Genomic DNA, 24,961 nt, shown 5'->3' with positions numbered 1-24,961 from the left:
TACATAACGATAAAGGCAATGTGGTACTATAGAGCCAGAAGTTACAGAACACCAGAAGGCAAAAGAAAAGCCTTCAGAGAGGTCATGATCCTAATGACCCCTTGATTTTGTATCGTTAGCTTCCAGAACCATGAGATGATAAATTTCTGTTGTTTAAAGCCACCTAGTTTGCAGTAATTTGGTATGGCAAATACGATATAAATTATGTATGAAAACATATACTCATTTTATACTTCACTTTGATAACCTGATCTACTCATTTGGAATGTATTACACCATATGCACTTCAAAAATGTTTTATTTTAAAATAAGTTTACGTGTTATAAAAACAGGTTACATCAATGATATGGAGATCCCACATATTCTTTACCCAGCCTTCCTTAATGTTCATATAGTACAATAGTACAGTTATTCAAATCAGGAAATTCTATTGTTACGGTATTATTAACCAAACTTCTGACCTTATTCAAATTCCACCAGCTGTCCCGCTAGCACACTTTGTTTGGGGGTCAGGATCCAATCCAGGATTCCACATTACATTTAGTTGTCATGTCCCCTTAATGTTATTAAATCTAGGAAATATTTTTCTTTGTCTTTCATTACTTTGACATTTGTAAAGAGTTCTGACCAGAAATTTTTGTTTCTCTACTGTAAAGTTACTATACTTTCCCCTTTATAAATTAGTAAGTATCTAATAGGGAGATACTTTGAGATTCTTTAAATAACCTGTTTCTCATACTTTTGCCTATTAATTTTAGCATCTATTAATAATAATTGCCTATAATTATTACTATAATTTTTGCTAATTGGTGATTTCCTATTTCCATCTTCCTTTCTACATTTATTCATTGAAACTGTATTAGAATATAAGGAACTATTCCTACTTCTTCTGTTTATTTATTTACATGTTTGTTTATATCAGTATGAATTAATGTTTAATTATTTATTCCATGGGTTATAATAGTTTACAATCATTATTTCTTTGCTCAAATTATCCCAGGTTTGGATAGTTGGAGCCTCTTATTCTGATCTAAAATGATCTAGACTTCATTCTAGCCTTCTCTCTTTCCTTTCCTTTCTACAGTGAGAAAACTGGCTCTCATTAGACACAGTATATTTACGTATTTGCTAAAGAATAGTACTGTATACACATAAAGTAGTTTCAGAATTGTTAACCAGTATCTGTGAAAAACAAATATTCATATATAGTTTTGTAAGCTATCTCAAATTCTTTTTGGAAGACAGGAAAGGAATCAAAATAGGTAGGGGAGGGGAGGGGAGGGGAAGGGAGGGGAGAGAAGGGAGGAGGGAGGGAGGGATGAAGGGAAGAGAAGGAAGGAAGGAGGGAGGGAGGGATGAGGGGGAGGGGAAGGAGATAAAAAAGGGAGGAAAGGGAGGGGACAGGAGAGGAGGGAAACACTAAAGTGTTTCTGTATATAAAATCTAGAAATTTCACTATGACATATAAAAAATACATACTAACATATTAATACCAATTTTATCCATATTATAGAACTTAGTAACTATTATACCCACACTATATAGTTTTAAGAATGAATTTTAGTACCCTTTTCCTTATATAGTTTGGTTAGAATAGGTCTCAAACCAGCAGTGTTGTTCACCCATTCAATAATCCCACACTCGTCATTCAGTGGAATAACTGCGTATGTTCGAATATGAAGTTCTCTTCTACGAGACTCTGCATCTTTTCTTAAGCACTGTTAAAAAATACACATGAATTTAAAAACGAATTCAAAATTTCTAAATGTTATATCAAATATATCTGAAGATTGTTCATTTCATAACAAAAGAATGTCAATGAAGGCTTACTATGTGGTATGTATGCATAATTCTTCCGAATGATAGGGAGGGACACTACTGAGACAGTATCTCTAATCTATTTCCAAATTATTAAAAATGTCCCAGGTAGGTCCTTCTTTTTAATTATTCACTATTAATGTGACAAGAATATTGTGTTTAAAATATTCAGGTTGTATATTTAACAATGACAAAATCCTACTGTTTTATTTTCTATTGCTTTACAAGTATTACTGAAACATTAAGTCCTTAGGCACAGAGTCTGGTATTTAATTTTAATTGTTTCTAAAATACATAAATGAAAGAACATGAATTCTCTGACATCCTCAAAATGTATTGCTTCTCTTTCAGTTTATCACAACCTTATTTCAAAAGCTATCCCTTAGCAAAAGAAAGCCTTACATATTTCATCTGATTGATCCTGATATATTAGGTAAAAAGAAACAGTATTATGTTTAATTCTAGACCTGCATGAAGTAAGCAAACTAAGCATATATCTATAATTGTAACCTATTCAATTCAAAAGCACAATTACTGACCAAAAATACATTTTACACTTTAGGAAACAGGTTTCATAACTACCAGGAAAACAGTATGGCATTAGAATCTCATATATTATGAGTGTGTGGCCTCCAAAACTAACATTTTTTTTTTTTTAATAATCAGGTTATTTTATTTTACCATGTTCATGAGAGAAAATGTAACAAAATACTTTAATTAAAGTCACAAAGCTGATTAATGTAAGTTTATAAACTAAAGCCAGGCCACTTGATACTCAAGTAAATCTGATACTCAGAAAAATACTCAGGGAGCTTTGGAAAGAACATACTAATGGTTTACTAGTTAGTGAATTAAGGTACCATTTTACCAAACAAGCCTGTTTGGTATTGTTGAGACAGAATCTCACTCTGTCACCCAGGCTGGAGTGCAATCTGGGCTCACTGCAACCTCCGACTCCCAGGCTCAAGCAATTCTCATGCCTCAGCCTCCCAAGTAGCTGGGAATATAGGCGTGCACCAACATGCCTGGCTAATTTTTGTATTTTTAGTAGAGACAGGTTTTTGCCATGTTGGCCATGCTGGACTCATGTGATCTGCCTGCCTCAGCCTCCCAAAGTGCTGGGATTACAGGCATAAGCAACCACACCCAGCCCAAACAATATTTTAAAATAAAAAATAATCCTCCTTTTCATATTGCTTTTGAGATAGTTTTTAATGTGGTATTAATTTTTAAATTACTTTTGGTTACACCAAGTTGACTATAACTGTTCTTTTTTAAAAAACAAACTCATTTACTGCTGTATCTTTTCTATGTTAAAGATCTATAACTTTAAAATATGAGAAGGGAATGAGAAGAAGGAAGGAAAAGCTTGTAGAAAAATAATCAAGTTTCGTCTTTCCAGAGTATGGTTCAATTTTTACCAATGGAAAAAAAATATGCAGCCGGCGCGGTGGCTCACACCTATAATCCCAGCACTTTGGGAGGCTGAGGCGGGTGGATCACAAGGTCAAGAGATCGAGACCATCCTGGTCAACATGATGAAACTCCGTCTCTACTAAAAATACAAAAATTAGCTGGGCATGGTGGCGCCTGCCTGTAATCCCAGCTACTCGGGAGGTTGAGGCAGGAGAATTGCCTGAACCCAGGAAGCGGAGGTTGCGGTGAGCTGAGATCGCACTACAGCCTGGGTAACAAGAGCGAAACTCCGTCTCAAAAAAAAAAAAAAAAAAAAAAGCTATGCATTTACAAATACCTGGTTACAGAATAGTTCAAAATATATAAACCACACATTTATAATAACCCTTTGATAAGAGTCCTCATATCATCTTTGAGATATAAATCAAATAGCAACAGAACTGACAAAATGCTGATTACCTTTTATTTATCTGTTTATCAGAGTCACGGTCTTGGCTCTGTTATCTGGGTTAGAGTGCAGTGGCATGATCATAGCTCACTGTAGCCTCAAACTCCTAGGCTCAAACAATCCTCCTGCCTCAGTCTCCCAAATAGCTGGGACTAAAGGCACGTGCCACCACGCCTGGATAATTTTTTTTTTTAAAGATTTTGTAGAGACAGGGTTTCACTATGTAGGCCAGGCTGGTCTCAAAGTCTTGGCTTCAAGTGATCCTCTTTCCTGGGCCTCCCAAAGTGCTGGGATTATAGGTATGAGCCACTGCACCCAGCCTACTAATCTTTTGATAAATATATTAACACAATAGCCAAAAGGCAGAAGCACCCAAATGTCCACCAATGGATAAATAGATAAATAAAATGTGGATGAAAAACAATAGACTTTATTTTATTTATTTTATTTGGTTTTAAGAGGGAGGAAATTCTGACACATGCTATAAAATAAATGAACTTTGAATAATGCCAAGTTATTTAAGCCAGTCATAAAAGGATAAATACTATACTCATATTAGGTACCTCAAATGGTTATTCATGGAGACAAAATAATGGTTTCTGGAGGCTGAGGGGAAGGGAAATGGAAAGTTGCTGTTTAATAGATATAGAGCTCCAATTTGGGAGTATGAAAAAAGTTCTGGAGAGGAATGGTGGTTGACGGTGTAGAACAATGTGAATGTACTCAATGCCACTGAACTTTAAAAATTATTTTATGTTAAGTTTTATGTTATGTACATTTTATCTCAATACAAAAATTAAGTGAAAATGAAAAAGACAATATATTTCATTCCTGCTTTTTAAGAGTGATCTGTTTGCATACTAAAATGCCTATATCACATTGATAGTAATTATAGTAACTCTGAAATAAAAGCATTCTGGTTTTAAAATAGTCAAAAAAAATTAAATAAATAAATAAAATAAAGCAAACTATCTCCAAACCTTATTAATCAAGGAATTGAATTCCATTAGTCTACAATCCTTTCTTAGGTCATCTTTTGGCTTACACATCATGATGTAGAACTTTCCATCTGACCCTTTTAAAGAAATTTTCTTTGGTTTCTGAAGAGAAGCAAGAATTTCCACCTAAAGGATGATGAGTTATATATGAATTAAGGCCAAAAATTTCTGTTTAAATGTCTATATATTATAAACCTCGAGTTACATTAAAAAATAAAAAGAATATTATAAGCTATATTGTGTAGTAAATTTGTATTTTAAACATTTCTTTTAATTATCTATGAACTATGAAAAGAATGTCTATGAACAGAAACACATTTTAACCCATTAGAAATAGCTACCACATAAAAAGATTCCTTCATTGCCAATACAAGTACTTACATATTCAAATTTAGGCAGCCCCCTTCAAAGCAGTCAAAATGTTTAATTTTTTTTTTTTTTTTCTTTTGAGATGGAGTCTCCCTCTATTGCTCAGGCTGGAGTGCAGTGACACAATCTCGGCTCACTGCAACCTCTGCCTCCTGGGTTCAAGCAATTCTCCTGCCTCAGCCTCCTGAGTAGCTGCGACTACAGGTGCACGCCACCATGACTGGCTAGGTTTTTGTATTTTTAGTAGAGATGGAGTTTCAACATATTGGCCAGGCTGGTCTCGAACTCCTGACCTCATGATCCACCCGCCTTGGCCTCGCAGAGTGCTAGTATTATAGACAAGAGACACTGCACCGGCCTAAAAGATTTTTGAAACATCTTTTTAGGATCTTTCTGCAGAGCCTGAGACTGTTTTTCAATGTCTATCATGTTCAGAAATGTTCATCAATTGAAAGTAATTTGATTTTTGAAAAAACGAACTCCTCCAATATTCAGTGTACCCAATGAAGTAAGTAAATAAGGTGAATAATGCTGCTTAAATTAAAAACAAAGCATAGGCTGGGTACAGTGGCTCACGTCTATTATACAAACACTTGGGAAGGCTGAGCGGGAGGATGGCTTGAGCCTAGGCATTTGAGACTAGCCTAGACAACATGACGAAACTCCGTATCTACAAATAATTAAAAAATTAGCTAGGCATGGTGGTGTGCACCTGTAGTCCCAGCTACTCAGGAGGCTGAGATGGGTGGATTGCTTGACTCTGAGAAGCAGAGGTTGCAGTGAGCCAAGACTGCACCACTGCACTCCAGCCCGGGCAACAGAATGAGACTGTGTTTAAAAAAATAGAAAGAGAGAGAGAAGAAAAACCTAATTGTGAAAAAATAAAGGTTATATTCATACTAAGACAACAGGAGCATTTGAAAAATCAAAAAATTAGGGTAAATGTGAATCATGAATCAGAACTTTTAAAAATTACTGAATATTTTTGCCATCAGTACAAATGAGATTTACTTTTCTGTATTTCTAATTATTTTTTTCTTCACAAAAAAGATTCGTGTAGATTGTGTAAAATACAGTTTTTATCTTAATTTGAAGTTTTTAAAAACTAAATTTTAAAATCAAAGTCACATAAAACTCAAGTTTACCATATCATCAAATCCTGCAATATAGGCCCAATGTCCAGGAAATGGCTCATGGCTAGCATGGTTAGCATGGGTTCCCAGAATTGATGGAAGTGTAGGTATCATGACTGATTGCAGAGGAATGAGGATTTCACTAAATGTTGCTTCTTCTACCAGCTTTTTAAGCATTCTAAAATGAGTGCTCATGCTTAATGTGGAACTACTTCCATCAACCTGAAAAAATAAGGTGTGCATTTTAATTTGAGTTTACCTTAAATTCAACTGTCACAAAAATTTCACTATTACAATATCTTACTTACAAAGGTTCAGCAGTCTGTAGTTTTCTAAGTATATTCTAACTATCCCATAATAACCTCTATCATTTATCTCATTAATAATAGCACCGACATCATAGAATTGTTTAATGATTAAAGGAGAGAGTAGAGGCCTACAATCTATTACCAGATGTTAGATAATACAAAGAATTCTGTAAATCAAACTCTCACTGAGAAAGAGTTATGTGTTTAATTATGGGATGCTCCAACAGGTTACCCTCAGTGGAAATATCAAATATTAAATATGCACTATTAAATATGGACTTACATTACCTTAAAAATCCTGAATTTCTAAGTGTAGCTTGCCACAAAGGGTTCAGATAAAGAACTGGAAACCTGTACATGTAAAGCACTTACAACAGTGTTAGTGTTTAATAAATGTTGGCCACTGTAACACTGTTTTTTTTTGTTTTTTTTTTTTTTTTTGAGACGGAGTTTCGCTCTTGTTACCCAGGCTGGAGTGCAATGGCGCCATCTCGGCTCACCGCAACCTCCGCCTCCTGGGTTCAGGCAATTCTCCTGCCTCAGCCTCCTGAGTAGCTGGGATTACAGGCACGCGCCACTATGCCCAGCTAATTTTTTGTATTTTTAGTAGAGACGGGGTTTCATCATGTTGACCAGGATGGTCTCGATCTCTTGACCTCGTGATCCACCCGCCTCAGCCTCCCAAAGTGCTGGGATTACAGGCTTGAGCCACCGCGCCCGGCCAACACTGTTTTTTATAATGTCAAGTGCATCAGAGGTCAAATGGGATTAATGGAGTTAAAAAATGCAGATTATCCTTTTGAGATTATTGATAAAGGAAAGGTGAGAAATAGTCTATATCTTTTCATCTATAAACACTGACGGACTTGGTCAGTGTTTTTGTCAAGTGAAGTCTAGCTATATACCTTATTAAAGAGCCTCTCTCTCCCTCCTTATAGCCATCCCCACCTCCCATTTTATCTTTCCTACACATCCTTGGGGATTTTTCTCTAATTCTTTAGGTAGAAGAGTGAGGTCACTCCTGTAACCATGTTCCTACTTTAGTCACAAATCTACTGAAAAAAGTACTTATTACCCTAGATAACCATCTGCTTACTTCCCTATAAGACTATGAGCACCTCAAGGATAAGAACATATTTTATTCATCTTGTGTTCCTTAGCAGAGTGCTTGTCTGCTCGTAGGCACTGAAATGTATACTGAAAGAATAAAAAGCAAAACCCCAACCTTCTTCTCTATCATTAAGTGTAGTTTAAAAATGTATATGAAGGCCGGGCGTGGTGGCTCAAGCCTGTAATCCCAGCACTTTGGGAGGCCGAGGCGGGTGGATCACGAGGTCAAGAGATCGAGACCATCCTGGTCAACATGGTGAAACCCCGTCTCTACTAAAAATACAAAAAATTAGCTGGGCATTGTGGCGCGTGCCTGTAATCCCAGCTACTTAGGAGGCTGAGGCAGGAGAATTGCCTGAGCCCAGGAGGCGGAGGTTGCGGTGAGCCGAGATCGCGCCATTGCACTCCAGCCTAGGTAACAAGAGCGAAACTCCGTCTCAAACAAAAAAAAATAAAATAAAATAAAAATGTATATGAATTTTGAAAGTTTAAAATATGATATAATCAGAGAGTACTTTAAGTAACTTTGAATATTTTACATACTTATATTTTTACAGCTTATTTCATGTTATCTATTAAAAATTTCTGATAACCATGGATAATCTACTCTTGGAAAATTCTTAATATACATTAAGAAGAACTTCTAGAAATATCAGAGGGTATTTGAACATATATTAGAAATATTAAAAACTGTTTTATTAAGATAAATCATCCATAATTAAAATATATAATACATTTTGATATATGTATACATCTGTAAGTTAGAATTTTAATTAATCAAATGAAAAATAGCTCAAATTATATATAAGATTTTATATATATATATATATATATATATAAAAAATATTACCCGACATCAGTTTAATAAACAGTAAGATTATGATAGTACCGGTTTATTGCACAGTTCTAGAAGCTTATCTGTTAGGCGAGTTGCATCTCCAACAAACTTCTCTAAGGACTTTTTCATATGAATGGCTTTTTTTAGGATTTCCTTGCATCTGTTCACACGCATGGGATAAGAAGACTGTCATAAAAAAGAGTTAAATGCTATTTTATACAAGATTTTTAAAAGATAAAACTTTTGATTAACAAAAATCATCTTAAAAAGTATTCATGATGAGAGTTTATACTAATAAAAATTTCCTGAAAATCTATTTGGCAATGCTATCAAGAACCATACAAATACTATCACCCTATAACTTTGTGAATTATAAAGTTACAGGGATCTGCCCTGAAGAAATAATCTGCCCCGAAGAAATAATTAGAAATGAGAATAAACACAGACATATCTAGATATGTTACAACAGCAAGAAAAATGGGAATAACCTTAATGATCAACTAAATAGTTAAATAAGCTATTGAAGGCTATTTTTTAGAATTTTATATATTAAAATTATATCTTCAAAGTATATTTAACAACATAGAAACACTCTTAAGTGAAAAATATGAAATTATATGGCAAAATAATTAAATGTAGTGTTAAAATACGCTAGAAAATATACAAATAAAATTATATCAAAATATTAATGGTCCAAGGTGTGAATTTTTATTTTTGTTTTATGTCTCTGTATCTACAATCTCTAAAATATTTACTTATTACATAAACTGACCAATATATGAATTCCAATTAATGATGCAATACAGGTTTTTTTACTATTAATAATTCAGGTACTGGCAGGGCACAATTGCTCATGCCTATAATCCCAGCATTTTGGGAGGCCAAAGCAGAAGGATCACTTGAGCCCAGGAGTTTGAGCACAGCCTAAGCAACATAGCAAGATCCCAATTCTACCAAAAAAAATCTAAAAATCAGGTGTACATAGTACCACACCCCTACCATCCCAGCTACTGGGAAGCTGAGGCAAGAGGATCACTTGAACCCAGGACTTCGAGGCTGCACTGAGCTAAGATCCCACCACTGCACTCCAGTCTGGTCAACAGAGAAAGATCATGTCTCTTAAGAAAAAAAAAATTCAGGTACTTTGGATTAAAATATTTGTGAAAACATAAGTAATAATTGTGCATTAAGCATGAACAGTTTACTACACTTCATAAAGAAAACATATGCTGAATTATTTGATCTTAAACATACTAATTACTTCATTTCATCAGGTAAATATATTCAAATATTAAATTAAGATAGAATGCTATAATTTTAAAACACATTTAAAATTACTAATCTAATATAGAATAGAAACTCTGGAACTTGTATCTACATATTAGTATTACATAATCAATTCATATAAAATGGTAAAAGACGCTGGTGATTACCTTTGACACAGCTGTCATCATCCACATTGCTTGTTGAGGATAGGCTAGAAATACTTTGGCTATTATTTCCATCAAGACAACAAAAACTTCATCATGAGAATGACAAATTCGAGAGATCAATTGTGAAAAAGCCGTCAAAAATTGATATGGAGCTAAACAGTTTGTATGCTCTGTGATAACCTTGTTTATTTTACCCAAATCATTCCTCATTTGTACACGATCAGAGCGGCCAGCTGGGGGTAAAAAAAGTTTAAAAAACATTTAAGGAAAAAGAAAAATCAATATATTAGTTCATTTCACGGAAGAAAAATTTTGTTTTAAAAATAGCTTTAACATATGTTATTCCCATACCCAAAGCTACATCAGTTGCCAATTTGTGAAAAGACAGTTGTCTCTGTCCAACTAGAAAAAATATTTAAAGCCATTTCAAAAACCCAAGGGACATTAATTTTCACCATCCATTTTAATTTTTAGGGTAAATTATTTGGCTAAAACTAATACTTTTAATATGCGTTAGGTTCATCAAGAAATAATCAGATTTTTACCTGAAGCCCTGAATTATAACTACTTTAAAAGTCTATGATTTATCTTTCCTTTCCTTTTTAACATTTAGTTTCTTACTCACGCTTACATAATATCTTAATTATCAAATGCCTTCCAAGCTTTTAGGAATTTAGACTGTCCAGCCAATTCTGACTTTATACCAAAGCTGTAATTCCTAGTCCTTTAAAATTTTTATGTGAAGAGTTATACCTTTTTCCCATTCATATGCCTTTGTACCATAATCAAGCCATAGTGTTAACATTCGTGGCATTGACTGATAAATGAACTGATTTCCATATTGTAGAGATCTGCAATTATATAAAAGAGGAACATTATTAGCACAGCTTTTTTATATAAATTAAAATTTAAAGATTCAAACAACCACATCAGTTATATATATCCTTTTCACAAAAATTATGATATAAATATTTCTTCCTATAAGTTATTTTTGACTCTTCTTTCTACTTTCTTATTATATTCCTCATTTAGCTCTATATTCCCTGTACCTCTATATTCCCATATGTACATACTGTATGTTTCCACTTACAGATGTACAAATATACATATACATATACAAATATACATATACATTGAACATACTGTATAATGTATAAATTCTGCTCTAATCAAAATCTATCAATACTTCTTTTAATCTTTCCTTAGGATCTGTGTGCCTTCATTTGCATTCTTTGGCCATAAGCCTAGGTCAGGTCCAGTCATTCAATTTATGGGAAATTATAATAATTTGGTCACCCTAATTCCACATTTCTTCCCTTCAATAAACTCCAGACTAATATTCTTGAAATTCTGGCTTTATCACACTCTCCTTTCATTCAAAAATAGGAATCAGTACCTACATATTAAAACTATATGAATGATTCTGCCTGGGAGAAAATTAGTCGGATATGGTGATTCCAGCTACTCAGAAGGCTAAGGCAGGAGAATCGCTTCAACCTGGGAGATGGAGGTTGCAGGCAGCTGAGATCAGGCCACTGCACTCCAGCCTAGGCATCAGAGTGAGACTTCATCTCAAAAAATATATATATGTTTGTGTGTGTGTGTGTGTGTGTGTGTGTGTGTGTGTGTGTGTGTGTCTGTGAAATTTAGGGTCTTCTGAAACTCTACAGTTGGAGACTCAGGGGATGAGGGTCTGGAATGGGAAGGATACTTAATTTGGTGCTGCCGAATTTTTAAAAAATACATGCTGTGGTATTACAATGCATACACTGGTTTTAGTTCACAGTTACTGGCTCCTAACTCCTTGTTAAAATGTCAGGGCACTTTAGGCCTCAGGAAACAGAATCTCTCTCTATAAGATTCTCTTGTCCTTCACTCACCAGCCCAAGGCAGGATTCTAATCTGACTGTGGGTCGAAAGATCCTCATTCCATGCTGGGCGCCATAGCTCACACCTGTAATCCCAGCACTTTGGGAGGCACCAGCAGGCAGTTCACAAGGTCAAAAGTTTGAGACCAGCCTGACCAATATGGTGAAATGCTGTCTCTACTTAAAAAAAAATTAGCCAGGTGTGGTGGCAAGCACCTGTAATCCCAGCTACTCAGGAGGCTGAAGCAGAAGAATCGCTTGAACCCCGGAGGTAGAGGGTGCAGTGAGCTGAGATCGCGCCGCTGCACTCTGCCTGGGCAACAGAGTGAGACTTTGTCTCAAAAACAAACAAACAAACAAAATCCTCATTCCAGAGAGGATCCTGCCCCATACCCTAGAAGAAGGAATGCTATATAAAAGAGGCCAAGAAAAGTTCGAACACACAGGTCTTGCTGGGTTTACATTACAAGCTTTTTGTCCACTCACATTTGTACATGGTTGTCAATCACACCCATGTAATAAAGACTCCATTAAAAACCCCAAAGGACAGGGTTTGGAGAGCTTCCAGAGAGTTGAACACATGGAGGCTGACAGGAAGGTGATGAAGACCTCATCCGTGTGCCAGGAGGATGGTACATCCCATCTCCATAAAGACAGAAGCTCTTATGCTGGAGCCCTCCAGAACGTACCCTATGTTATCTCTTTATCGGGTTGTTTATCTGTATTCTTTAAAATATCCTTCTTAATAAACTAGTAAACGTGTTTCCCTGAGTTCTGTGAGCTGCTGTAGCAAATTTATTGAACCCAAGAAGAGGTTGTGAGAACCCCAACTTGAAGCCAGTTAGTCAGACGTTCCAGAGGCCCAGACTTGCAACTAGGGGAAGGAAGGGACAGTCTTGTGTGACCAAGTCCTCAACTTTTGAGGAATGACACTGTCTCCAGGTGGAGTGTCAGAACAGACTTGGAGGACACCAAGCTGGTGTCCACTGCTTGGTATATGGGGAAAAAACCTCACATCTTTGGTCACGGAAGTCTTCTACTGTGCTGATGATTTTGTGTTGGCGTGAGAGCAGAGGAATAACATGGTTAGAGAGACTTTTTCCAAAACACATGCCTATCACTTTTAAATGAAAAATAAATTTTTTCATTTAAAAAGTTAGTTCTTAAAGTGAAGAAAAAAGTTGCATAAAGAAAAAATTTACATCTTATCTAAGGTGATATACTGAATCAGTGATAAGCCAGAAAATACCTGGAATATGCTAAGACATATGATAAGTTTCAATATTAATAGTCATCCTTACATATTTAATCTGCAAGCATGCAGTTCTCACACTCACCTGCCAAAATGAAGAACTATATACCAGATGAGATCACCTTGCTTTTCCATTTTGTTGTCTGTGACCATGGGCATCAATTTGTCATAGTATTTGGCAAGGTAGAAATGCCCATCCTCCCATTCTGGCAGGCATGCAGTCACATCCTGTAAAAAAGAACACAGGATACTCACCAAAAGAAATCTCACACTATGCTGGGAAGTAAAGTATGAATAGATGATTAGAGATCAAAAGCATGTGACCTTTATCTAGGCAAAGCAAAGTCAAAAGCAGACTCAATTTTTGATATGGATAAGGAACAGCTATCTTCTTACAAAGGCTTTTTTAGAAGGGCTGACTGGTTCTGGTGGGCTCTCCACTGTCCAGCATGAAATAGTGTTGGAAGATTCGCAACTTAGGAGAAGAAAACTCCATTTATATTACCACTTTAAAAGATGTATCAAAGTAGTGTCTAGATGGGTTAAAGTGGGGTGTGTGTGTGTGTGTGTGTATGTGTATATACATATATCATGAAAGGCATTTAAAAAAATCCTCAAAGCAAAAGTAATATCAAATCTCTAAAGAGGGTAGGACTTTAAAAAGCATAAAAATTATGCTAAAATAAAAATCAGGTATACTGGTTTTCTCCAAGATCTCTCACAAGTTATTGCGTTTTCTCTCAATTCCTTCAGAAGCAGGCTTCTAGAAAGAATTTCTCTACCTCACATTCATTCCTAAAACTATTTCTTTTCATCTTCAGTCTTCGTCACTTCACTAAGGAGCTCCTTAAATCCAAGAGATATTTTACAATTCTTTTTTCATTTGAACTCTCTTCAATATCTGTTTCTGTTGCCCAAGCCACTTCTTTCAAATGCTTTCATTCCTTTACTTCTGTCAGGTCACTTCCATGTTTTCTCCTCTCTTTCTGGCCACACTCAGTCTCCTTTGTTATTTCCTCCTGATCTTCCTGACTTAAACATTTGTGTGGTTTATTAATTTTTAATATTTTATATGACATGTGAGGAAATACATAGGATCACTGACAATTTTTTAAAATGAAGTTCTACTTTTAATCTAAACAAGTTTAAGAACATAGTATAGACCAGAAACAAACCTGCCTGGGAATAGAGGACAGAACGACATGATTAGATGTGTGGTACCTGCTAGGTTCACGTACCTAACCAGCCACACAGGGCAAGGGCTACCAGAAAAACATATTAGTCAATCTGGTCTTTCCTTCCTTTCTTCCTTCCCATCTGTCCTCCTTTATTCCTCGTCCCCTAACTTCCTTCCTCTTCCCACTCTCATTTCAGCTTAGATTTTAAATATTTATTTTGAAAAGTAAAATTCATAGAGAAAAATACACAAATTTTATATTTACAGCTTGATCAAGTATTACAAAGTAATTACCTTTATATAAAAGTTCCTCCCTCCCTCTCTACTGCCTCTACTACTCCCTCTCCCCATTTTTAGTCAAGACTTTTAAGTTTTCTTTTGAAAAATAAAGTTTATATAAAGAAACATACATGAATCTCATGTGTACAACTTGATCACTTATCACAAATTGATCATCCTCATACAAGAACTCCAGTTTTGTTTTGTCTGTTTTTGAACTTTTAAATAAACAGAATCATACTATAATAATTATTATTAGAGACAGGGTTTTGCTCTGTTGCTCTGGCTGAAGTGCAGTGACATGCTCACGACTCCCTGCAGCCTTGACCTCATAGGTTCAAGGTGATCCTTCCTCCTCAGTTTATGGAGCAGAGACTACAGGCACACACCACCACATCCAGCTACTTTTTGTATTTTTTTTGTAGAGATGGGGTTTTGCCATGTTGCCCAAGCTGGTCTTGAACTCCTCAGCTCAAGCAATCCACCCGCCTCAACCTCCCAAAGTGCTGGGATTATAGGCATGAGCCACCATGCCCGGCCCTACATGTATTATTTTTTAACTGGCTTCTTTCATTCAACATTACAATTGTTACATTAATCCAAGTTGTTGCATATAAATTAGGTTTACCCAATAGTATTCCATTATAAGAATATGCTACAATGCATTTAACCACGCTATAACTGATTGCCATTTGGGTTACTTCCAATATAAAATCTACAAATAATAATGTTAAAAACATTCTTGTATATATCCTATGGGGACATGCTGGGTCATATTCTGGATATGAGCCTCTAATATATTGGAAATATCTTCTAATCTGTAGTTTGCCTCTAACTCACAATAGTATCTTCTGATAAACACAAATTGTTGTTTATTTTATGGTTAATGATTTTGTTATGTTTAACTTCTGACCTAGATTAACAATCTACCTAAAGTTTACTTTTGTTTATGGTAGGAAGAAGGGATCAAGTTTGATTTTTTTTTTTTTTCTTATAAGATATCCAAGTGATACAACAACATTTATTGAAAAGACTATTTTGGTTATTCACAGTTTGCCCCTCCAGACAGATATACCTGCCACTTTAGCCTTTTCCACTCTGCTCAGTGCCCCAGGAAATTGAAATTGATGATTTATATCAATGGGCCTGTTTGCCCTCTGGCTTCCTGTCAAGTTCAATCAAAGGAAGGCAGCAATAGATTAGAGGGTGAGGAGGAGAGTGAGGTTAAGGTCTTTATACCTGCTGGTTTCCTTCCTGCTGGACTGCAGTTGACAGTGGTTCTGTTTCATTCCCTAAGGTTAAGCTCTGGTCCAATGGTCTTTGCCTACATATTTAGCTCTCTTTACAGGTTTCAGTAAACGTTCTATCCTTTTGCTCCTTCAGGTATAGAATTACCAATGATTCTCTGTTGTTGCTAGCTATGGGGTAGTTTCACCATCCTTTGCTAATTTCCCTTAACCTAGCTTTTCATTAACTCTCCCCCATTATGTCTTTTTTTTTTTTTTTTTTTGAGATGGAGTTTGGCTCTTGTTACCCAGGCTGGAGTGCAATGGCGCGATCTTGGCTCACCGCAACCTCCGCCCCCTGGGTTCAGGCAATTCTCCTGCCTCAGCCTCCTGAGTAGCTGGGATTACAGGCACGCGCCACCATGCCCAGCTAATTTTTTATATTTTTAGTAGAGACGGGGTTTCACCATGTTGACCAGGATGGTCTCGATCTCTTGACCTCGTGATCTACCCGCCTTGGCCTCCCAAAGTGCTGGGATTACAGGCTTGAGCCACCGTGCCCGGCCCCGTTATGTCTTTTGATTAGGCTGTTTTCTCCCTGCACCTGACCTCACACAATATAGTAAAGAGCATCTCAGATAGATTGGAGGAGACTAAGGAGATGTGACAACTAATGCTATATGGGATTACCAATTCTAGACAGCAAAAGGACACTATTGGGAAAACTGGTGAAATGTGGTTGACAGATAGTTAACAGTGTTGTTTATCAATGTTAATTTCCCACTTCTGATACTATGGTAGTGTAGATAATTACAATTAGGGGAAGCATGGCAAAGGGTAGATATGGGGATTCTCTATACTACTACAAAAATTTTAAAAGTCAAAGATTATTTCAAAATAAAACAAAAAATTAAAGGTGACAGAAAAGCTTCTTGGTTATTCTTGGCCTTTATGTTTCCACATAAATTTTAAATTCTAATTGTCAATTACCTGTCAGCATTTGATGAGGACTGCATTAAACCCCTAGGTCAATTTACAGTGAAATATTTATGTTACTGAGTTTTCCCATTCATACATGTATTCTAGCTACCCATTTATTTAGGTCTTTTTTACTTCACTCACTAATGTTTTTTTATTTTGTGGAGAGGTCTTATGCGCAATTTAATCCTAGGCATTCCATATTTTTATTGCTATCCTAAATGATATCTTTAAAAATTTTAAGCTGAGCATGCATGGTGGCTCACACCTATAATCTCAGCACTTTGGGAGGCAGAGGCGGGAGGATCAGTTGAGGCCAGGGAGTTTGAGACCAGCCTTGGCAGAACAGCAAGACCCTGTCTCCACAAAATAACAAAATTAGCTGGGTGTGATGGTGTGTGCCTATAGTCCCAGGTACTTGAGAGGTTAAAGTGGGAGGATCACTTAAGACCAGGAGGTAGAGGCTGCAGTGACCCATAATCATGCCATTGCACTCCAGCCTGGGTTGATAGCATAAGACCCTGTCTCAAAAATAAAATAAAATAAAATGAAATTTTGGCACTTTTTTTTTTTTTTTTTTTTGAGACAGAGTTTCGCTCTTGTTACCCAGGCTGGAGTGCAATGGCGCGATCTTGGCTCACCGCAACCTCCGCCTCCTGGGCTCAGGCAATTCTCCTGCCTTGGCCTCCTGAGTAGCTGGGATTACAGGCACATGCCACCATGCCCAGCTAATTTTTTGTATTTTTAGTAGAGACGGGGTTTCACCATGTTGACCAGGATGGTCTCGATCTCTTGACCTCGTGATCCACCCGCCTCGGCCTCCCAAAGTGCTGGGATTACAGGCTTGAGTCACCGCGCCTGGCAATAAAATGAAATTTTAAATCAACTTTCTCAAGGCAGAACTTTCATACAATAAAATTTACACATTAAGTACAAATTGACAACTTTTGACAAAAAATATATATCCACAGAACCATCATTCCAGTCAAGAAAGTGAACATTTCTAACTCTCTCCAAAGTTCTTATGGGCACCCACCCTTGCCATCACTCTCCTGCCAACTACCCAGGCAATGACTGACAATAATTTCTATCCATACACATTAGTTGTACCTGTTCTAAAATGTCATATAAATGGAATCATACAAGCATGCTGTCTGTTATGTCCCTCTTCTTTCTTTCAGCATATCTGTGACATTCATCTACCTTGTTGCATGTACTAGTAGTTAATTTCTTCTTACTGTAGAGTAGTATTCCATTATACGACTATATCACAGTTTGTTTATCCATTCTTCTCGGAATGGCCAGCCGGTCTATTTCCAGATTTTGTGACTAAAGCTACTATAAACAATTGTGTACAAGTCTTTTTATTGACATATGTAATTGTTTGTGTTGAATAAACACCTAAGAATGGAATGGAATATGGTAGATTTAAGTTTACTTTTTATATTCCCACCAGGTGCATTTATTGCATTAATAGGTATTGCTGGTCTCTTAGACATTAGCCAGTTTAGTGTGTAATGTGTTATATCATTGTGGTTTTAATTTGCATGTTCCTAATGACTAATGATGTTAAGCATCTTTTCATTTGCTTTTTGGCTGTTTCCATGTATTCTTTACGAAGTACCTATCCAAGGCTTTTGCAGATTTTTATATATATATTTTTAATAGACAAAGTTTCACTCTGTAACTCAGGCTAGAATGCAGTGGTACAATCACAGCTAACCGTAGCCTCGAACTCCTAGGCTGAGGTGACCCTCCTGCTTCGGTCTCCTAAATAGATAAGAATATAGGCATTCATCGCCATACCCAGCTAATTATTAAAGATTTTTTGTAAAGACAGGTTCTCACTATATTGCTCAGGCTGGTCTTGAACTCCTGGCTTCAAGTTATCCCTGGGCCTTGGCCTCCCAAAACACTGGGATTACAGGCCAGAGCTACTGTCCCTGGCATCATAGATCTTTAAATTGTCTTACAAAGTTGTAGGGTTCTCTATAATTTAGATACATATCCCCTGTCATATATACATTGCAAGTATTTTCTCCCAGTCTATGGCTTATCTTTACATTTTCTTTTTTTTTTTTTTTTTTTTGAGATGGAGTTTCGCTCTTGTTACCCAGGCTGGAGTGCAATGGCGCGATCTTGGCTCACCGCAACCTCCACCTCCTGGGTTCAGGCAATTCTCCTGCCTCAGCCTCCCGAGTAGCTGGGATTACAGGCATGTGCCACCATGCCCAGCTAGTTTTTTGTATTTTTAGTAGAGACGGGGTTTCACCATGTTGACCAGGATGGTCTCGATCTCTCGACCTCGTGATCCACCCGCCTCAGCCTCCCAAAGTGCTGGGATTACAGGCTTGAGCTACTGCGCCCGGCCTATCTTTTCATATTCTTAACTGTCTTTCTTAGAAAAGGTTTTAACTTTGATGAAAATCTAATTTATCGGGTTTTTTAAAAAATGCTTAATGCTTTGTGTGGCCTAAGAAAACCTCTGCCTAACCTAAGGTTGTAAAGATTTTCTTCTATTTCTTCATCTAGAAGTTTATAATTTTAGCTTTTCAGTTTAGATCTATAATCCACTTTTTTTTTTTTGAGACAGAGTCTTGTTTTGTCGCGAGGCGCTGGGCTGGAGTGCAGTGACATGATCTCAGCTCACTGCAACCTCCACCTCCCGGGTTCAAGCAATTCTCCTGCCTCAGCCTCCCGAGTAGCTGGGACTACAGATGCAGGCCACCATGTCCAGTTAATTTTTATATTTTAGTAGAGACAGGGTTTCACTATGTTGGCCAGGATGGTCTCGATCTCTTGACCTTGTGATATGCCCGCCTCATCCTCCCAAAGTGCTGGGATTACACGCGTGAGCCACCTCACCTGGCCAATCCACTTTTTTTGAAGCAGTTAAAACTGGTATGAGGTAGAGGTTGAAGATCATTTTTTTCCTCCCAGATATCCAACTGTTCAAGCACTTTTTGCTTGTAAATGGTATGTTTTAAATTCCTTTCTTGCTGTCATACAGAAATAAAATCATCAGGCAATCTTGTTTAACTCACTCAGTATTTTGAATAATTTATTTATAATCTTTTCAATTTTCTCTTTTCCTTTCCTTTTTTTTGGAGACAGAGTTTCACTCCTGTTGCCCAGGCTGGAGTGCAAAGGCTTGATCTTGGCTCACCGCAACCTCCACCTCCGGGGTTCAAATGATTCTCCTGCCTCAGCCTCCCCAAGTAGCGGGGATTACAAGCATGCACCACCATGCCCGGCTAATTTTGTACTTTTGGTAGAGACGGGGTTTCTCCATATTGGTCAGGCTGGTCTCAAACTCCTGATCTCTCAGGTGATCTGCCTGCCTCAGCCTCCCAAAGTGCTGGGATTACAGGAATGAGCCACCATGCCCGGCTTGAATTTTCTATATATGTAGGTATTCTTATCATCTTCAATTAATAAATTTCCTATTTTTTTTTACTAGTCATTGTATCTTGTACTTCCTTTTTAATCTAAAAATTGCCATTTGGGTAATATTTTAAAATAACAGCTCTACTGGAATATAATTAATCTATTATAAAGTTCATACTTCTAAAGTTGTTTTTAGTATATTCTCAGAGTTGTGCAACCATCACCACTAATTCCAGAACACTTTCATCACTCCAAAAAAAAAATTGTACCAATTAGCAGTTACTTCCCTGTTCCAAGCCTCAGCCTCTGGTACTCATTATTCTACATTCTGTCTCTATGGATTTGCTTATTCTGGACATTTCATGTAAGTGCAATAAGGCAGTATGTGGCCCCTTGGATCTGCATGTCATTCTACGGTAGTCAGCCTCTACTCTTTTCTCTGCTCATTTCTGTCTACATCATGTATTTGCAACCAGAACAAAAGAAGAAGCTACTCAGGCCTTTATCACAGGAAGTTAGGGGTATATGCAGAGGAAACAGAAGCTGAAAAGCTGGTAGTCTGAGGACTTTTCTCTTCCTTAACCCTGGCTTTATACTGCAGAGAGGGGAGAACTGGAATATGGGCTATCAAATTCTGCTGTTAAGCATTGGTGAGTTTTTGTGTGCCTCATAAGTTGGTGTGCCTTACATACCATAATAAATTTGGAAGACCTCTCCAACTGGAAAGGTGAAACTTAACAAGTATGGTTTCAGAAACTGCCTCATTATCACTGCCCTATATGATAATATAGTTTTTAATGCAAATCAAGATTAGTTTCTTAGGTGGCACGACATCTTCTTGTAGGCAAGGAGCAGGAGCTGGACTCCTATTTGTCTTCATCACAACGCAACACCTCCTGGATCTAAAGATTAGCACTGCCTGTGCCAGTTGCTTTGGCTCTTGGTCCCATTTCGGTCTTTCTTGTATCTTTGAGTTCTCTCTCTTCTCATCATGCTCTTATTTTTGTTTATGTTCTTAAATTTATGGAGCCTATTTACAATAGCTATTTTAAAATCCTTATCTATAAATGTCATTATCTCTGTCATTTCTACAACTATTCCTATTATTTTTTTCCTATCTATGGCTCAAATATTTCTGCTTCTCCATTCACATAGCAATTTTTTATTAGATGCAAGACATATTTTTATGTTTTCAAGTTTTAAATTTTGTTGTCTTGCTTTAAAGAGCATTCGACTTTCATCTGGCAGGCAGTAAGGTTACTTGATGATCGGTGTAATCCTCTTAAAGCTTGTTTTACTGTTCTTCTAGTATGGATATACAGTAGCTTTTAGCCTAGAACTAATTTAGTCCTACTTCTAAGGTGTGGCCCTTTTAAGATTTTTACTGAATGCTCCATATTATGCAATGAGGCCTCTCAATCTGGCTGGCAGACTGAATAATTCTCAATCCTGTAATCTGAATGACTCTCAATCCTGTGTGAGCTCTGGAAATTGTTCTTATAGCCTCCGCATGTTTATTCTTTCCCCAGCAGTTATTCCTAGCTTGGCCTCATAAAATTCTGAATTATTCATGTGCAGGCTGGTATTCAGCCAACACAATTCCTATGCAGATAGGAACTATTCTGTTTAACTTTTTTCTCTCAGTTAATCTGTCCCACAAATTCTAGCCACCTGCTCTTTGCTTTATTATTTCCTTTCTTCTATGTTTTTGTCTCCCCTTACGTTTTCAGTTTCTTTTCTGACTCTTTGGGATGGATACTTAGCTCATTAATTTTGAACCTTTATTTGCTTCTAATATATGCAAAATCAAATTTTAAATCCCTTTTAAGAACTGCTTTAGCTGCACAGCTTTTGATATGTCATTTTTATTATCATTCAATTCAAAGTATTTTTAAATTTCCATTGAAAAGTTTTCATTGACCCACGGATTATTGAGAGGTATTATCTCTTACAACACCATCTATACAAAGTTTAATACCTACTAAAGAAGTTATACATTGGTTTTGCTCAAAAATTTTCAGGCTAGGATGTAGTTAACTTTGAGACAGAAGGTGAGAACAGTGACTACTGAGATGAAGGGGAGTGGGGTTATAGAGCTCAAATAGTATTCTATTTCTTGAGTTGGTGGCAGTTTCATGAGTATATTTATTTTGTGTTAATTCCATATACTTATGTTATATACTCACTGAAAAGTCAAAACAATTTCCTGGTTATTTTTATAGATGTATTTTTCCATATAGACTTCAGTCATTTTATCCCGTCAACAAAGTGTTAAACTAAAACACATTATGCATATACTTGCCTTATATTTCTTCATAATTGCATTGCTTTCGAAGTTAGCTGTTTCTTCCATAAATCGGCCCACTAGTAGCATAGCTCGACCATGGATTAACATGTTTTTACCCTCAAGCGGGGTTTCATTTTCAGGAAAACATAATTCAACACCTTTTTGGAGAACAATTAGTGCCTGGTGGACATCACCCTAAAAGAAAAAAGGCAACAATAAGCCTTTTAATTTAAAAACCTATTTCTATTTTCTGTGAGAGTATTAGTTAAGTTTTTGGATGTCTTACAGAAAAAAGGAAAAAAAAAGAAAAAATGTTTTTGTACAAATCCATTTGTAATTTCATGTTTATCTTTTATTTGCCCCTTATTAAAGTAAAATTCTAAAACTGAAGCATTGCTTCATTTCATCTCATCCATTCGTTTACTAATGAATTTTATAACTGGAGTCGGCCCTCTGTGTCCCCAGGCTCCACATCAATGGATTCAACCAACAGTGGACTGAAAATATGAGGAATAGCTGGGCACAGTGACTCACATCTGTAACTCCAGTGTTTTTGGATGCCAAGGCAGGCAGACTACTTGAGGCCAGGAGTTTGATACTAGCCTGGGCAACATAGCAAGATCCCGTCTCTAGAAAAAATTTTAAAATTAGCCAGGTTCAGTGGCTAATGCTTATAGTTCTAGCTACTCGGAAGGCTGAGGGGGAAGGATTGCTTGAGCCCAGGAATTTGAGGTAATAGTGAGCTACGATGTGCCACTGCACTCCAGCCTGGGTCACAGAGCAAGATCCTGTCTCTTAATAAAAGAGAAAGCGAGGTATGGTGACTTATGCTTATAGTTGTTTCTACAAAGTGCAGGCTGAGGTGGGAGGATTGCTTGAGGCCAGGAGTCCAAGGCATCAATGAGTCATGATCATGCCACTGCACTCCAGCCTGGGTGACAGAGCAAGACCCTGTCTCTCTCAAAACACAAAAATTTAAATTAAAAAAAAGAAAAAAAAATTATGAATAAAAAAATAAACACTATAACAAAAATAATGTAAGAAATACAAGTATAATAACTGTTTACAAGGCATTTACACTGTATTAGGTATTATAAGTAACCTAGAAAAGTATACAAGAGTAATGTGTACATAGGTTATATACAAATACTGTGTGTCCACTTTACATAAAAGACTTGAGTATGCACAGATTTTGTTATCTGTGGAGAATTCTGGGACCAATCCCCCATGGATATCAAGAAAGGACTATAATCAAAGTTCAGGGAACTGAAGACAATTATGAACAAATTAAAATCTCTGGCATAAAAAAGTTCACAGTCACGTGAGGAAAGAGACCGTGAAATGACAGCATATTAGCTAAGTGCTACAACAGAGGAATATACATTGGCATTATACAACATAGAGAAGAGAGTCCCCTAAACCTACCTGAATAATACAGGAAAATGGAGAACAGCAGTCAGGAAAAGTTATCAATGAAAAAAATCTGAATCAGGTTTTCAAGAATGAGTAGAAATCTTCTTGGCAGAGAACTTAGTGAAGGACATTCTAGGTAGATGGAATAATAACTTTAATTGGAAGAAAAGTACATAGTCTGATTTCAGCTGAAGTTTAAAGGGTTTTTGAGATGGTGATGAATGAAGCTGAGGAAGTAGGCCAGGACTTGATCAGAAAGGGACGTGTGTAGTTTCTAAAGTTCAGGCTTAATCCTAAAGGTACTTTGTAGGATTATCTTTTTGAAGGAGCAACATGATTCAATGTAGGTTTTAGAAAGACCACAGACTGCAGTAATGAACAAAGGGAAATAGTGAGATCCTAAAAAAGGTTAATGTTGTTAGAGGGTGTAAATAATAAAGTCATAAATTAAGGCAATGGAAATAAGAGAGAGAGGATTTAAGAGATATTTCTAAGGTTGAAGAACAAAGATTTAGTCTCCAACTGGATGTGAAAAGTGAAGTTGCAGAAGGAATTTAAGATGATGTCCAGATTTCTGTTTTCGATGGGAGGATGGAATAAAGGCTTATTCAGAAAAACAGAAAACATGAGAGGAGAAACAGGTATTTATTAGATAATGAATTCCATTTTGAACATATTGAGTTTAAGGTATCATAATACACAGACTAGCACTAACTCAAAATGACGAGGGCTGACTAATGCACACTGAATAAATTACTTTCCCCTCTCCTCCAGGAAACACTTCCTCTCCAGTCCTTTCTCAGCCACCACAAAGTTGGTGTAACCACAAATGACACTAACAATAGTTGCTACGTGTCAATTCCAAAACATGCTATGCCTATTACTAATTCTAGACTGGTGACTAGCCTGAGGAGAAACGTAAGCAATAGTCATTTAAATCTGAGTAAAAAACCTTGCAAGTAGCTCCAATATTTTAAAAACACCCTTCTTAATACTATTGCTTTAATCTGAAGACTGCTGTGAACTTCTGTTCAGATGCAGGCCCTTTCTGGCTAGATCAGAACTGAATCTTGGTAGCAACACTGGTAAGTCCACAGAGAACTAATTATCTGCCAGCAACTAAGTGACAGAGTTACATTCATTTAACCAACATTCACTGAGTGCCTACTATATACACCCTGCAAACAGACTTAAGGTAAAAAATTAAGAGGCCATTTTCCTCA

General features: G+C 36.6%; 1 protein-coding gene across 3 annotated transcripts in view; it reads right to left on the bottom strand.

The window, feature by feature from the left end:
• Positions 1 to 24,961, bottom strand: part of ATR (ATR checkpoint kinase) — a 125,163-nt gene that overhangs the window by 11,061 nt on the left and 89,141 nt on the right. For all 3 annotated transcript variants that reach the window (XR_012519232.1, XM_003942568.3, XM_074405801.1), the window contains 8 exons: positions 22,341 to 22,520; positions 13,077 to 13,219; positions 10,625 to 10,722; positions 9,872 to 10,104; positions 8,490 to 8,624; positions 6,195 to 6,404; positions 4,663 to 4,806; positions 1,568 to 1,718 (listed from right to left, as the gene is read on the bottom strand). Coding sequence is in view for 2 of the 3 variants with exons in the window: in XM_003942568.3 (XP_003942617.2) it covers positions 1,568 to 1,718; positions 4,663 to 4,806; positions 6,195 to 6,404; positions 8,490 to 8,624; positions 9,872 to 10,104; positions 10,625 to 10,722; positions 13,077 to 13,219; positions 22,341 to 22,520 (1,294 nt within the window). In the remaining variant the exon portion in view is untranslated. The remainder of the gene's footprint in view (positions 1 to 1,567; positions 1,719 to 4,662; positions 4,807 to 6,194; positions 6,405 to 8,489; positions 8,625 to 9,871; positions 10,105 to 10,624; positions 10,723 to 13,076; positions 13,220 to 22,340; positions 22,521 to 24,961) is intronic.

The sequence above is a fragment of the Saimiri boliviensis genome, chromosome 9 (genome assembly GCF_048565385.1).
Source record: "Saimiri boliviensis isolate mSaiBol1 chromosome 9, mSaiBol1.pri, whole genome shotgun sequence".
Classification (NCBI taxonomy): domain Eukaryota; kingdom Metazoa; phylum Chordata; class Mammalia; order Primates; family Cebidae; genus Saimiri; species Saimiri boliviensis.
This window is presented reverse-complemented; position numbering and strand designations above follow the sequence as displayed.